Source organism: Anolis carolinensis, chromosome 1, assembly GCF_035594765.1.
Source record: "Anolis carolinensis isolate JA03-04 chromosome 1, rAnoCar3.1.pri, whole genome shotgun sequence".
NCBI lineage: Eukaryota > Metazoa > Chordata > Lepidosauria > Squamata > Dactyloidae > Anolis > Anolis carolinensis.
Genome location: NC_085841.1, coordinates 234,939,297 through 234,956,176, shown reverse-complemented (window position 1 = coordinate 234,956,176; position 16,880 = coordinate 234,939,297). Strand labels below are relative to the sequence as shown.

Below are 16,880 nucleotides of genomic sequence, written 5' to 3'. Positions count from 1 at the left end.
TGGATGACATGCTGTGGAAATTTGTGTTTATGGAAGACACGTGAAGATGATGGTCATTGCGATCTCATCTTAAAGGGAAAGACTATATGAAATGTCTTACTGATTTACAACAAGATTTGAATGTCCAATTCTCTACTGAGTTGCTTTATGAGCTCAAAAGAAGTGTATTAAGAACACCCATTATAACTATGAAAATATTTGCATTCTATAAACAAATTGTACTGGAATCATAGAGATTTTGTGCATGTCATGTGGAATAACAGTATCTAGTCCTCCCCAAAATTTCAGTCATACTGGAGGGTAAAGTGATACCTTTAAGACATAAATTTTGAAAGCAGTAGCCCTGTTTTGTCTATTGTCTATATATGTAATTTTATAATTTTAAACATTATTTTCTACAGTGGCTTGAGTCACCTTTAATATGAGCAGATTTATTTTACCACAAGCTTTTATGGGTTACAATAAAATGTAGTATAATATATGCAAAGCATATGTGGATGACATTTACAGATGTTCATCATGTGTTAAGTGATTTGCTTATTACCAGATTTTCATATTAATTGTTTATGGCTGGTGTTAATATTATAATTAGCACCTTCTGCATCCAATTTCCTTCTGATCTGACCTACAGCAGTGTATCATGTATCCCTGTATTATAATCCATTAAAGTTTATGAGAAAATAAATGCACTAGTCACAAAGGTTTGAAACAGGCTCCAACTACAATGCCATGTAGTGCAGTTTGAAACTACATTATATGGTCAGTGTAGACTCATATAATGCATTTCAATGCAGTTAAATTGTATTATATGAATTTACCCTGAACATATAATGAAGTTTCAAATTGCATTATATGGCAGTGTAGACGGGGCCACAGATACCACTTAGAAAGTTTCTAATGCTGGTCACTCAGGCCCCTTCCACACACAGCTGTATAAAATCCACATTGAACTGGATTATCTGGCAGTGTGGACTCAGATAATCCCATTCAAAGCAGATATTGTGGATTATCTGCCTTGATATTCTGGGTTATATGGCTTGTGGAAGGGCCCCAAGTGTATTGAAGGAATGAATAGTTAGTTAGTTACAAGTGCTGCTACAAAGGTTTCCCTTTGTTTTAGGAAATGTCATTTGGTCACCCTCCAGTTTGAACTAGGAGCTCCTGGGATAAAGGTACTGTCTGGACGGGCCCTGAGTCCACGCTGCCATATGTCCCAGTTCAAAGCAGAAAATGTGGGAGTTTATTCAGCTGTATGGAAGCAGCTTTAGACATTCAGGAATGTGAGATACCCAGAGTTGTATGCAGGTGCCAGGTCGGAGCAACTTGTGGATATTTTTCAGATACAGATCCTCAGTATCTGATCTCTACCCATTCCTTCTTGGAGCCCTTATTTAAAGTTACCATGTTGTTGTTGTGTGACTTGAAATCATTTCCGACTTACTGCAACTCCAAGGTAAACCTATCACAGGCAAAATTTGTTCAGCATGAGTTTGTATTCCTCTGAAGCTGAGAGAGCACTAGGTCACTTTATGAGTTTCCATACCTGAGCAGGGATTTCAGCCCTGGTTTCCAGAGTCATAGGTTTAAGCTCAAACCACTACACTGGTTCTCAAGTTGCCATAGTATCATGGAATCCCACTCATTTTGTTGCATCAAAATGGTAGTTGCTGCCTGGCACAAGCTCAAAATATTGCTATAATCACTGTCAGAAGCCAAAAAGGCAGGAAGGAATCCCACCAGATGGCACTCTGCCCTCTCTTCTCCCCTGTGCATTGGAGCTACTTGAATGAGGACACCAACGTATTTGACAGCTTTAAAAAAATTACTATTATTCTGGGAAAAGTCAGCCTGGATCTTGACTGCTGCTCATTATAGGCTTGTAGCTAAGGATGTGAAACAGCAATTCATTGACAGGCGAGGGTTCAGAAATCAGTGTATTCCTTTGTCTTATCCATGCCAGGCTCTGTGGGGAAATGTTATAACTGATATACATGGGAAAAGAATGTATGGTATGCTCACACAGAATCAGCCATGGCACTGTGTCTGATAAAATTGGCTTTGTTCTTCAGGAACCAACTATTACTCAGATACAGTAACATAGCAACATAAATGAGAAGGGTGTAATGGGATTAAGAACAAGTACATGACTGTAAAGTTTTTGTAAATGGACAACTCATAAAAGATCTGAATTGAAACAGGCTGGAGGTATCATTAGCTGTGTGTGTGTTATTGGATGAACAAACACATTAGGCTGTAAGCATGTGGTTAGGATTACACTCAGTTCCCCACATTCACTGGGGTTAGGGGCACAAGGCTTCCTGTGGAAGTGAAAAATCAGGAATAAAGAAATTGCTATTTGTTCTGACTGATATAACATCTCTCTAGTAATTTCTAGGTGTTTCAGTTCAACTGTATGGTCAACTTTGGTTAGAATCTAACCATAGAATCCCACCAGAAGACATAGAGATTCCCAAAGATGTGTTCTCTTTGGAAATCTCTAGGTGCTCCAGAATGCTAGCTCTCTAAATAAAGCACTGACATATTTTGGAGCACACGGTCTCTTTTAGTTTAATTTTAAACAAAGACAGAGGCCATCTGTTGGGGTACTTTGTGCTTTTCCTGCATGGAAGGGGGTTGGACTGGATGGCCCATACAAGCTCCTCCAATTCGATGACAAGACCAAAAAAGACAGGATCCTTCCTTAGGCGATCCCTCGTAGTTCGAGGATGATGGTCCTCCATTTCTTGGAAGACACCTGTGTGTGATTTTTTTTAATGTGTGGAGGTTGGTGCATGACCGGTCAACAGACAGTCTTCACAGATTGAGGTCCCAGCAGTGGTGTGATTAACACAACAAGAGTGGCTTCTCAGTCTGTTGCAGCCTTCTTCTGCCTTCACAGCCGTTGTAACATGTACCATGTTATCTTCTGCCTGCTCCACCATTGAGGTTTTTGGGTCTTCGGATTGTGCTTGGTCTGGAACCTCCCCTGTGGCTCCTCCTGGGAGTGTGTGACTCCCGCGGTTGTGCCCGCAGGTTCATTGGAACACGCAAGCCCCCTCACCACGTCAAAGTGACAATCCATCGAGGGGGAGACAGGATCCAACTTCTTACTGAAATACAGTATGCAGAAAGACTCTCTGGGGGTTTGTTCTGGGGCCAGTCCAGAATAGAAAGGAAAATGTTTTAAAATGATTTCCACAATGGTATAAATCAGTCCCAAGTGGTTTAAGTGTTGGACTAAAACACTTGGAGATCAGGATTTGAATCCCTGCTTGACTATGGAAACCTTGGAGAAATCACCTTTCATCTGCAGGTTTAAAAGTTTTAACAAGTGTTTCATTAAAAACAAAGACATACATACTTTAGTTATTTTTAGTTACGACACTAAAGGAAGATGCTATAGAAATATGAAGTTACTATTAAGTGGATAAAGTGTTTGGTGCTTATTTTTTAATGCAGCAATTTTGGAACATTCCCAAATAGGAAGTAGGATTGTACATGTAACTGACAATAAGATATGTCTTTGTGACACGTATTCAGAGTATGGATCATACACAAGACACATATGCACATGCATATATATAGATGTAGATATAGAAATAGAAATGAAAATATGATGATGTAATATGATGATGATGTGATAATGTGTGGAACTGATATATGACAGTTATGACCGAACTTACCTGGCCGACCACATCTCCCTTTATAAGCTTATAAGAGCTTTAAGATCGACTGGGGAGGCCCTGCTCTCTGTCCCAACCTCTTCACAAGCACAACTGGTTGGGATGAGAGACAGGCCTTCTCAGTGGTGGCCCCTCAGTTGTGGAACTCCCTCCCTAGTGACAGTAGGCAGGCCCCATCACTCCTCATTTTTAGGGAAAAAAACTTGAAACCTGGCTTTTCTCACAGGCGTTTGGTGAATAGGAAACTATGGAATGAGACTTTAATAGCTTGAATGAATGAAGACTGACAAATCAAAGAAATTATCATCCTTTCTGAAGTCAGAAAGGAAATATTTTGGAAATACTAATGTATTCAGTTGCTTAATGTATTAAGCAACTTTCCACCCTACAATCTCTCTCTCCCCCCCCCCCCCCCCCAACTTGGTTTATAAACTTGTTTCCTGGAAGAACTGAAGGTAGAAATCTAATCTTGTTTGGTATTTATCTGTAAAAGAATGATAATATATAACTGTATAATTTGCTTATAAAGACACTTTATGGAGATTTTAAGAGCACCGGATTGTGAAAATGTTGAGTAATTTGCCTGTCTAGAATCATGTTGAGACAGTAGATCCTGACTGCTCAGATAATAGTTGGAAAAAAAAAACTAAACAAAGAGCTGGCAATTGGCTGGCATAGATGGCAGCAGAAACTTACTGGATAATAGGTACTGTCCCATTATCTGGGTGGAGGCCAAAAGGGAGTGCTAGACAGAGAAGGACAGTCCATTTTATGGGCGTGAGGGGGGTTTGAAGGGGGAAACCGTTCCCCCCCTGTTTTCCTGTTATTTCTCCCACCTATGTCGTCTTTGTGGAAAAAACCCTTGTTTATGAAATGGGAAGTGGGGAGGGAGAATAACCAACGAAAACTGGGGAAATGATTTTCCTCCTTCAACTCCCCCCCCCCCCCCTATAAAATAGATTATACTTCTCTGTCTAGCGGCCCCTTTTGGCCTCCTCCCGGATAATAGAACAATACCTAATAATTGTATTTCTTACCCGCCTCTCCTCACAGCTTGAGGCAGGGTGCAAAATAGTTAAAGACACATAATTATAAAATATTATTTAAAATACATATATTAAATTGTATTTCTATGAAATATGTGTACCAAAATACACAAAAGATTAAAATACAGTAAATATAGGATGTGAGTTTAAAATTCATTGTTAAAACCCTTTACATGGGATATAGATGCTAAAACTCTTTACATGGGATATAAATATGCCTCAGTGTGGAGATGCGTAGGGTGTGATTTACTTATGAGTTTGTGGTGGGAATTTTTTTGGCACAATATACATATGGAAGCTATATCTATTCAGGTTTCAGTTGTATAGCCACTGACCTATATCCAAGCTATATTGAACTTAGTAAGATTCACAGTGCAGGTTACCTTCATGCATGTTAACAAAGTTGTCAACTGTTCATGATAAATGACTGATGATTTTGCATAACCTTTGTGGTAGTTCTGTATTGAAATTCTGCTGATTCATAAACAATAAAAGAATAGATCCAGTGGAATACCTGGACAGTTGTGAGTGTGGCTTGTTCTAAGATAGAAGTGACTTCTGTTCTTGTGAACAGAACTTCTATTTCTTTGGAGAAATAAGCTGCCTTTGCATTTCACCTGCATCAAAACAGTTTTATATGTCACAAAATAAATATGTCATAAGTGTACCCATTATATAGCCATATTAGCCAAGGGAAAAAAGTAGTTGTGCAACACATGGAATGATTATGTTTTCTTCTACAGTCACTACAGAAATTGCCACAGCTTTGTTAATTTGGTAATAAATAGAATTGAAACTGCCAAAGATTTCATCCCAGCTGAAATGTTTAATACTTTCTTAGGTGAGATTATCTTGAGTTTTCAATACCTAATGTCTGTGAGTGAGGCTGCATCAATACTGAGGAATGAATGCAGTTTGACCCCATTTTTAACTGCCAAGACCCAATGTTTTGGAATCCTGGGATTTGTAGTTTGGCTAGGTATCAGTACTCATTGACAGATAAGATTAAAGTCCCTGTAAAACTACAGCCCCTGTGATTCCATAGTGCTGAGCCATGGCAGATAAAGTGGTAAACTGCATTACTTCTAGAGTGTAGAAATATGGGCTAACTTCGACCCTCCAGGTGTTTTGGACTTCAACTCCCACAATTCCTAACAGCCAGTGTAGGTGCATCTTGAGACTCCTTGAAACATGAACATAAGCTGCTAACAGGAAAAAATGCAGAATGCCTGCTGAATCTCATCCCAACCAGAACAGAGCTGACTGTGTGACACTGATATTTTGGAATAAGAAATTGGTACAGCTGCAAATTTTATTTTAATTTTTTATTGGATGCAAATAAAATAGCCCAGCTGTACATCAGTGACTCAAAATATTTTCCTTACAGCAACTAAGACAGCAGCAGCCCTCCCTTTGGTCTTTGACTCACCAGCATGAGAAATCAATTTTGGCTGCTCTTTCTAAAGAAATGCCTCATTGTTAATGCCTTTGTATAACTTTGGAAATATCTAATTCAAATGTTCATATCCTTTTTGGCCTCTTTTATCACCATCTATGTTTCATTCCAGTTTTCAGGGGCTGTACTTAAATAGTTTTACTTAACTGAAGAGTGGTGGTGATGATCATCTATTTTGGTGGCATTTTGACATGTATGGTAGAACCTGTTACATGTGTTCTTGGAAAACTACTCGTGGCAAATAACAGCCTTATGTGGATCTCTATTCAGGAATTTTGTATCCATGGATTCAACAATCCATATTTTGAAAACAGTCACCCCCAGTCCAAAAAGCAGGTCTCAGTTTTGCTATTTTATATAAGAGACATCATTTACTGTACCATTGTATACAATGGGACTTGAGTATCCACAGATTTTGGTATCCTAGAACCAAACTGCAGCAGATACCAAGGACTCACTGAAGATCAATAATATTAAACTGACTTAAGCTGACTTGCTTATCTTGAATATGTCAAAAAGAAAATCCCAGTGCAGAGGGAACTGCTAGCCAAGCCTCAGCTTCTTCCTCCCACTTTGCTTAAAGCCTGGAGTGTAAATCAAGAAGCCTGTGTGGGTGGAGGAGAGCTCTCCCCTGGGTTTTGAGGAAATTCACTCCAAAAAACCATTGTGAACTTTTAAAAATAATTAAGCAGTAAGGGAAAAGGTGGAAATATATTTAAAAATAAAATAAGTTTGTTGTTATTTTCCTCATGACTGCCATGAGGTTTCACCTCATGACTGCCATCCTATGAATGAAGGATCCCCAGGATCTCTGGTAATCAACATCCCTGCTCATGTCTTGCAAACTCAGAGCCATGGCTTCCTTGGTTGGCCCAATCCACCTCTTCCTACTGTTTTTCACATTCCTAGACCTTATAATCTTTCTCAATAAGTCACATTTTCTTATGATAGATCCAAAGTGGGAATAGCTTCAGTTTAGGCATCTTCATTTCTTGTGTGAGTTCGGGCTTGATTTGTTCTAAGACCCATTCATTTGTCTTTTTTGCTATCTAGTCTTTCCCACTGCATCTTAAACTGTGTTAGGCTCCTGACAGGGTTGTTGTGTATTTTCCGGGCTATATGGCCATGTTCCAGAAGTATTCTCTCCTGATGTTTCGCCCACATCCATGACAGGCATCCTCAGAGATTGTGAGGTATATGACAGTTTCCCAGGAGAGAAGCTGAGGATCTTCAACTGTTGTGTTATCTGCTTCCCAGTGAGTCTGATTTCACTGTCTTTCTATTCTTATGGAAACTGGTCCAGGAATCCAAAATACAATAGTCTCATAATGTATCTGCAGACAGGAAGCAATTAATAGCAGCGTCAAGGATATCTCTGTAGACTGCATTCCCTGGGAAACGTCTATCTAAGGCCATCAAGAGAATTGCTGGGTCAGAGTCTATTGAAAACAAGAGGAATATGGTAAAATTGTTATTTGAAGGAAAGCATGTTTTTATTGGGGCGTAGGTGGCAGGGGATTTGCTTTCACTGAAAGAAGACTCACAGTTGTGGGAATTGTTGCACCAGCCCTGTTTCATAAAGCAGAATTGAGCGGAGAGGTGAATGTTGTCAATAACAACTGTCAAGGCTGAGGCATGGGGAGATATATCGTGAGGTCTGGCAAAACAGCCAGAAGAAAGAGGAAATTCAGTTTGACTGCCTCTTTGGGGGATAGAAATTGAGAAACATATAGCCCCCAAAATTAATATTATAATTGTGCATGTTATTCTTTCAGATTTTATATATAATTGCATTTATTTCTGTCACCAAAGTGCATCTCCATTTTAGAATTAATGCAGTTTGACACCACTTTCACTGCCATGGCTCAATGCTATAGAATTGTGAGAGTTGTAGTTTTACAAGGTCTTTAGCCTTCCCTGCCAAAGACTGCTAGTGCGTCACCAAACTACAGATCTCATGATTCCATAGCACTTGCCCATGGCAGTTAAAGTAGTGTCAAATTGCATTAATCCTACAGTAAAAATGCACCCTGTGTTTCAGCCCAGGTACCATTTATATAGTAACTAATCTTTTGAGAGAGTGACCGGAGTAATATTCATAGTTCTGAACTTATTTTAATTATTCTTTGATGGACTTAGCAGGTCATCATGGGTACCTCTCAGCAAATGTACTTTACAATGCTGTTGTAGGGATTGATAGTAGAGAAGGAACCATGTAAACCTGTTATTTGTGTTCTGGGTGAGTTGTCATGCACATAGACTTCAAATGCTACTGTATTCTTACCAGATCATTTAGAGGAGGTTGCCATCATTTTTCTTACTTATAGCAAAAAGGTACAAATTACTGAAAATGTCACAGGAAGCCCCTGAAAGTGACTGCAATCTGATTCACAGGTGTGAATGCAAAGGAAAGTAAGGACAAAATGCACCACATATCCTTGCACTTTTCCTCATTCTTTCCCTCTTGTTCTTTGCATCCTTCCATGGAACTTCTCTCCCTTCCTCACCTCCTGGCTTCACAGTGGCTTCTTGCCTTGCTTCACAGCTGCACCTTTCTCCCTTCCTTGTCTCATCTTGCTTCTTTGCCACATCCCTTCACCTTGTAGCCGCCTCCCCTCCCCTCATTATACCTCACAACCTCTGAGGATGCCTGCCATAGATGTGGACGAAATGTCAGGAGAGAATGCTTCTGGAACATGGCCGTACAGCCCGGAAAACACACAACAACCCGCCCCTCATTGTCTGACTTCTTCTCTTGCATCCTACACCTTTTTATGCCTTTCTCTTTCTCTTTGCTCCCTTCTAGTGAATCTCTTAAATTCTTCTTCTTTCCCTTGCTTCATCTTACACTTTTGCCTTGCCTCCCTCCATTAGTTCTAGCACTTTACTTCTGGAAAGTCTTCCCTTTTCTAAATGAAAGATTTTTTGGGTGCTTTTGGTACAAAAATGTGATTCTTAGGGAATTTGTGTGTTTGTGGGACCTTTGCAATCTATTATTTTTTAACATTTTAATCTAAGTGCCTAAGTTCTTTATATACATTTATGAACATTCCTGGTTTTTCCTGTCCCAATTGTCTACTTTCGCATGCCGTATGTATAATATTTGTTCATTCCTAGAGATAAAGGAAGAGAAAAGGAAGAGAAAGTCAAAGAAACAAGTAATGGAAATATGTAAACAGTTAATATCTGACATGTTGCCCCTTAAAACTGGGCAAAATAGATGTTTTGAATTGGTTTTATCTCTTTTCTTTTGTGTGGTATGTAAATGTGTGTGTATATTTTACAAAGAACTCTCTCTAAAGGCTTATAAAACTGTGTGATAACTAAACACACAGCCTCTTTCTGTATTTACAATACATTAAAATCTTAACCTAATGAAAACATTGCATTCTTTTTAAAAATAATAGTGTTTAAGTGGTCTTGAACACTTGCAGTCACCAGCAAATCATGTATTCTTATGGTCTTTACAAAATTCACTAGGAGGATTTCATTCTAAAATAGCACTCATGTAAATACATGCATTCCTGGATTCTTCAATCTGTTCCCTTTCATAATTGTAGGGTTGTGAAACAAATGATAATGCTCCTTGAGGTTTTCCTTGGGTGGGACATTAAGAACTCTTCCTTTTTACCTGGACCTTTGCAAGCATCTCTTTTCCAAAAACTATGATAGTGTTTTGCTGTAACTTTGCATTATTTCTAAAGTGTAAATGGTATTTAATATTTACTTTTTAAAAAAAGTAAAACATGTGTACATGTTTTTAGAATTTTTTAAAAAAACTTTTAAATTGTGTCTTATTTTACTGATGTATTGGATTCTTTTAACACTACAAATAGTTTAATTTGATTGTAATGTTTACTTTTATGTATTTTCAATTGTTTCATTCTTTTAAATTGTGAGCTGCTTAAATTTTAAACTATTTTGAAATTGGGGGAGGGGAGAGCAGGATACTAGTACTTCTACTAATAATAATATATGCATCTTGTGAAGGTAAATTGATTTTTTCCTTTCTCCCCGTCAGGAGCCCATGGATTCACCCCACATACGGGCGAATCCATGGGCCTTTCTGATAAGGTCCTTCGACAGAACTACCTGTGATCTGAAAAGAATATAGTAGCATATCCACCACCACTGTTGTTCAGTAATGTGGCTGTGTTCAATTCTTAGCTGGGCTCCTCTCTTTTTAGCTTCAACTTGAAAGTATGATTTCCTTTAGCAGTTTGACTACTTAGCTTGAGATTCTGTTTATCATTGGCTTTTGAATTAACAACCAATTTATCCTAAGAGAAAGTGGTCATTGGTTTGTCTCCAAAACATCAGAATTCTTTTTTGAAACAATTAATATATTCAGTGGCACAGAGCTGTTTGAAAAGAGAAAACCTGGCTGTGAACTGCTCGAGAACAAGAAAACAACAGCGCAATCTTCAGGGAAAAACCCAATTTCTTTAGATGCACAGTATCCGCAAATGCATGCACTGAAAAACAGATCTGAAATGTTGTTGGGCAGGAAGGAAAGCATACTGTTAACCATTCTCTTATCATCAGACTGTCCAACCCATTCATGCACACATACACCCCACTGATCTTCTGCATCTATTCATGCTTGAGAAGAGGAGTTGGAACTAGCTGACTCATTATAAGAGTCCCCCAGAGTACACAATGGGCATGCTATACAGAAATAAAACAGAAGCTACTTTGTTTTAAAATTATGTTGAAATTGTTCCTTGTTTTCTTTTTGCTCGTGGCAAGATGGATTTTAATAGGAAGCAGCATATCAGGAAAATCGGAATGCCAAAAAGAGTTGGCAGTGTTTTAGTCCCTTTGCTGATTAGTGCTCTAGTTACATGTCATCTTAGCCTTTGAGGATCGATCTGTGCTGTCATATAAAGCTATTCCTCTTTCCAATTTGACAGTTGGAAGGAGGGGAGCACTTTTATGCCCTTGCATTTTAGCAATACATCTCCATCCCTTGTTGAAGAACATGCCCTTTCAATATGGATGGGCCAGTGGTTATAAGCTTTTGATGAGATTTACAGATAATGGATTTATTACATTCTAGGCCCAGCAAATGGATCAAAGAAAGTATGTGTGGAATAAATTATAGGAATTCAAATCCAGCTTTCTAGCTTGGGGAAATCTGAATGCAAATAATTTGGCAGGTTGGAAAAGTTTAGCAAGCTCTCCCTAATGGAATGTGGGAAATCGTTGGGTTCTTCTTGTATTGTTCTCAGTGCCAAAGAGAACAGGTCACCTACATCTCTTAGAGTGGTTATCTAGTTATTTAAAGGTTCAGGAGTCTTTATTTGCAAAGCAGTGGGAAACAGAGTACAGGTAGTTCCCAAGTTACAAACAAGATACGTTCTGAAGGTTTTTTCTTAAGTTGAATTTGTATGTAAGTCAGAACAAATACATTTTTAAAGTGTAACTCCAGCCAAAAATATGTATTTTTTAAAGCTGTGGATAGCATGTAGATAGCGTAGGGAAGTGTTAACACCCCTGTGGTGTTTGTTTTGTTCTCTTTGCCCCTGGTCAGAAGATTTTACCTCACTTTCTGTCCCTGTGATAATGGGATTTTGGAAAAAAATTGGCTAGTTGTGGAGACAAGGATTGGCGAGAAAGCTTCAGTGGAGACACCTTTCCCCCTGTATAGGACTAAATCTGAAGTGTGACCACAGGTACAACTCTGTGTTGTGGTTTAAATTTTATTGTAGGTTTTGATGAAGAGGATGTGTTGACTGACCAAGGTCATTCACAGTGCTGCTGGCAATACTCTCTGAGGATAATGGAATTTGCTATCAATCACAGGCGCTATGGTGGAGAAAGTAGATGCAGAAGAACACCACAGTTAGAGTAACTACAGCCCAAATTTTATGTCAGATTTCTTTATGATTTCCAGTGAAAAATCCCCCATAGTCTTTATGATGCTTATGCCAAGAGTTTGCGCTCCTGTTATCAAGTCACTGGGTGAACAATGGAAATGTGCTTTTCAAAAGAGTAGATGAATCTTTCTGAGACCAGCCTCTTAAGGCAGAAACAAGCACATTAGAAATCAGATCTGCCTAACAGCACAATCCTAGAGACCATGCCCTCTGAGGATCGGCTTAGGAGGATGTTTCACCTGCAGAAGAGAGGTTAAGAGGAGACATGATGATCACCATGCTTAAATATCTGAAAGGCTGTCATAAAGAAGAGGGAGCAGGCTTATTTTCTGCTGCCCTGGAGACTAGGACTAGGAGCAATGTTTCAAATTGCAGGAAAGGCAATTCCACCTGAATATTAGAAAGAACTTTTTGATTATAAGAGCTATCCAGCAGTGGAACTCTCTGCCTCCAAGTGCAGTGGAAGTTCCTTCCTTAGAGGCTTTTGAACATAAGCTGGATTGGCATCTGTCACGGGTGCTTTGATTGTGCTCTTCCTGCATGGCAGAGGGTTGGACTGGATAGCCCGTGTGTCTCTTCCAACTCTATGATGCTCTCATTGTAAAGCAAATTTTTGCATAGTCAGTTTTTTCAGTCTTGAAAGCAAGGGGCAGAATCTTACAAAATATAAGCAAACTTTAATCTTTTTCATATGAATGACAGACTCCTGGCAAGTCTTTAACTGTCTTGTTAAATTATTTGGATTTTAAAATGCTGTGTTTTGACTGGATCATGACCATGTTGGCAACTTAAGACACAGCCTGTAGAGGATGCCTGTTAATTATGAACTTTTGCTGAGGCTCTTGATTGACCTGGAGGACATTTACATTTTTTGCTACGTTTCTCCTGCTTTAGAAACACTTTTTCTAAAGAAGAGAGCCTGCATTTTCTCTCCTGATGTTAATTATTTTGAAAATTAAGCTACAAACAGACAGGCTGGGGAAAGAACTCCTCCTTATTTTAGTATTGGCTGAGGGCAGGGAGGAGTTGAACATACCCAAATACTTTCGTAAGCTTGGAGGGCAGGAAAAACAATAATATGTTTAAGTTGTAGTGAAGTTGTGAAGAATGGTTGGCTTCCAGGTATGCCTTTATGTGTGCTTATGCCTTGGGTTAAAGAAATCTTCTGGCATGCTCATAATAAGCACCTCCTCTGTTGCAACCGAAGGCATTATAGGCTGTGTGTGCTGTGAAAAGTTTTTGATTTAATGGAAAGCACTGGCTGCTGGAGGGGAGGACTCTGTTAGCCACACCTCCACAAGTTTTATATCTGCTTGGAAGAGAGCTGCATGTTTCCTCACCCTGCAGCTCCAGAGGACAGATCAATGTGAATTCCTCTATTCACCATTCACTGCTTCACAGCACATTTCCCCCCAAAGCCACTTTTTAATGGCTCGAGCTGAGCTCAGCATTGGGCTCCTGCTGTTACTGACCTGTGGCTTCTCAAATGCACAAGGCTGGAGGAGTTGGTTTTGGGGCCCTGAGCAAACAACCATCCCTCCCTCAGAGGCTCCCAGTCCTAAGGAGCAGACAGAAGAGACGGAGTGGACGACACAGCATCTTGCCAAGCCTGAGCCCACAACCACATCCAGCATCCCACTTGAAAGCAGTACCCAGCAAAAGGGAACAGTGTGGACTATCTCTACCTTGAAGAGGCCAAACTTCACAGCTACCACAAGTATCCCTGCAGTTACATCACCTTCCCAGCTTGACAGCAAAGAAGGGGATATTGCAGGAGTAGGAGCCGAGATATTAAATGTAGCTGAAGGAATCAGGAATTTGGTTCAACTCTGGGATGAAAAGACTACTGAGACGACAAAGACCACGAAGGCACCTGCAACCACTGAAGCACCTGCAACCACTGAGACACCTACAACTGTGGATCTTTTGAAATCATCACCTACTCCAGGTACAGAGCCAGGAAGCACCCTGAATACTACTGCCAACTCTACAGGTGATGCTCAACCCTTGCTGGAAACTGGGCAGCCAAAAGAAGTTACCTTGGTCACTACAAAACCCACTCTTCTGTGGAACAAGACACGCGTCCTCTTAAAGAAGCCTGCCTTTCCACTTCCAGGTAGTTCTTCTTTCTCATTTTCCCCAGATGATTATGTCTCTGGCACCATGGTGGCTTTCCAAGAATCTACACGGGCAGGGCAAGAAAGTACCACCTCCTCAGAAACAAGGGCAACCTGGGGAGCATCCTCAGACAAGCAAGGAGTTTTGCCTGGTGCAAATGTGTCGGAATTGCAGGAGCCTCGGGCTAACCATAGCAGTCGGGTGGATGGCGGAATTACATCCAAGGTGGTGGGTGCTTTAGACAACTGGCTGTTACATTCTATTGCAAATCCAAACCAATCACTCTCTAAGGGCAATAGAGCCCATCTCCACCTTAAAAACCACCCCTTCTTTAACTATTCTGGGATAGTAGTAGCTGATGCAACTAAGAACCACTCTAGGGATTCTGTTTCCCATTCAAATGCAACTAATGTTATGGATTTTTCCTCTGGCAATACCTCTGACTCTCTTGAGTTTCTACTAACCTACACTGTGCAACATTTTAGCAATAGTAGCACAGGGCTTCCTTCCTTCTTTCCTGGATTGACGCCAACCGCTGGCCACTGCTTGCCCTTACCAACCAAGCTGTCATATTGCAACAACCTGGGCATGAAGCATTTCCGAGTGCCGAATTACTTGCACCTTGGCAGTGAGGAGGAAATTCAGGCTGCTTTGCATGAGTGGGAGGGGCTTCTTAAATCTCGGTGTCACCGCTACTTGGAGTGGTTTTTCTGCTTGCTACTGGTACCTGGGTGTAATGCTTCTCTTCCAATAACACCTCCACCATGTCGGGGATTTTGTGAGGCCTTGAAAGATCTATGCTGGATACATTTGAAAGAGGGTCAACTTCCGATATCATGCAACTCACTTCCGGAGGAGGATGGTGTATATTCATGTGTATTTGTCAATGTTTCAGCAGGTAAAGTTGCAAGGGTAATATCTGTTAACAGTTCTTTATCTCTCCCTTCCAGCACCAGGTAAGCTAATATTAAAGTTGAGTCAGGGATTAAAAATAGTGACTGTGATCCAAATGCATTTATCAGTTTCCTGTTTCCCTCTCTTGTGCCAATCTCTGTGATCCAGTTGTAAAACATTGTTCTGATGACAATAATACATAATACAATCCTCCAATCTGGTGTCCTCTAGGTAGGTTGGCATAGCTGACTGGAGGATTCTGGGTTAAAAGAACAATGTTGGGGGAAGGCTGCATTGTTAAACAGCTTGTCAGGCTGGTACCGTTGTCACCAGTAATGTTTCAATCAAAGTAGAAAGTACTGTATTGTGAAATTCTGGGCAAGAACATGAGGGCCCCCATAGGTCTGGCTGTGGTCACGAAATTAGCCTGCACTCCTCTTTCGGAGTCATTTGCCTTCCATTACTACCTGCTCAGCAATGCATGGGGGTTCTAAAGTGCCTTGGAGTGACACTGCCTAGTACTATTGCTTGACTTGGGGCAAACAAGCCAAAAACGTTGGCTCATATTTGTTTTTCATAGTTGTCTGCATTGATTACAAGAATGTCATCACTTTGTAATTTAACACTGCAATAAGAAACAAATTAAAATTGGACAAGGGATAAATTGAGGAACATTCTTACAACTGGTGTCAGGTTGGGCCCACTTTATGCCCTGACTAGGACCTACTGCCACTCCACTACCCTAATGTCACTGCTAGCTACATCAACCACACAGCCACCTACCATACAATCAGGGATCCTTCTTCCTTGTGGTCATGTAATCCACAAAAGAGAATGGGAGGAGGGAGCAGGGAAAGCCCCGCCTCTCACCTTCCATTCTTTGTGGGTCAGCTGGAATGATAGTAGGAAGGAGAACCCATCAGAATTAGGTACCTGTCTCTGTTGCTTTTGTTAGCCAGCAGCAACATGGAGGCAGAAGTAGGAGGGGACAGTTACCCTGCATCCCTGGGCCCCTTGAACCCAGAGAGCACAGAAGGGCTGGTCTCTAACTTGGGGGACAAGCCAACTCTGATTTCCCCTCAAATTAGGTTAACCCATTGTAAAGCCACTTTAAGGTGAATTCACATCAGCTCTAGCATTCAACCACTGCAGGGTAGATCACTTTATTTGCCAACCTAAGTGGTCAGGGTAGACGGGACCTCTGTCTCTCTCACTGTGTGCGTATGTGTGTGAGAGATTAATTGTTAAACTCCCAATGCAGTCACTGAAACCACTGGGTTGCTGTTAATAAACATTTTATTCATCCGTTTCATCTAACTCTTCTTCTTAAGTGAAGACCTTGTTTTTCTAAAATTGCATATAGCTTTGCTTGTATATACAGGAGCCCCAGTGGCGAAGTGCGTTAAAGCACTGAGCTGGAGACCGAAAGGTCCCAGCTTCAAACCCCGGGAGCAGTGTGAGCGGCCGCTGTTAGCTCCAGCTCCTGCCAACCTAGCAGTTCGAAAACATGCCAATGTGAGTAGATCAATAGGTACTGCTCCGGCGGGAAGGTAACGGCACTTCATCCAGTCATGCCAGCCACATGACCTTGGAGGTGTCTACGGACAACGCCGGCTCTTCGGCTTAGAACTGGAGATGAGCACCAACCCCCAGAGTCAGACATGACTGGACTTAACGTCAGGGGAAACCTTTATCTTTTTACCTTGCTTGTATATGCAATTATAAATCAATTTTTTTTTTCTTACAAAAATGGTTCTGAATAGTAATAGATGACAGGGCAATCTTATTGATTAGATAATATAAA

At 40.5% G+C, this 16,880-nt stretch overlaps 1 protein-coding gene across 3 annotated transcripts in view; it reads left to right on the top strand.

Annotated features, from left to right (window-relative positions):
* Positions 1 to 16,880, top strand: part of col18a1 (collagen type XVIII alpha 1 chain) — a 195,835-nt gene that overhangs the window by 88,769 nt on the left and 90,186 nt on the right. The window contains exon 1 of one of the 3 annotated variants that reach the window (XM_008110565.3): positions 13,377 to 14,180. The exons of the other annotated variants lie outside the window; for them this stretch is intronic. Coding sequence (XP_008108772.1) covers positions 13,493 to 14,180 — 688 coding nt within the window. The 5' untranslated portion in view covers positions 13,377 to 13,492. Of the gene's footprint in view, positions 1 to 13,376; positions 14,181 to 16,880 lie in introns of those variants that run through there. 3 annotated transcript variants of the gene reach the window in all.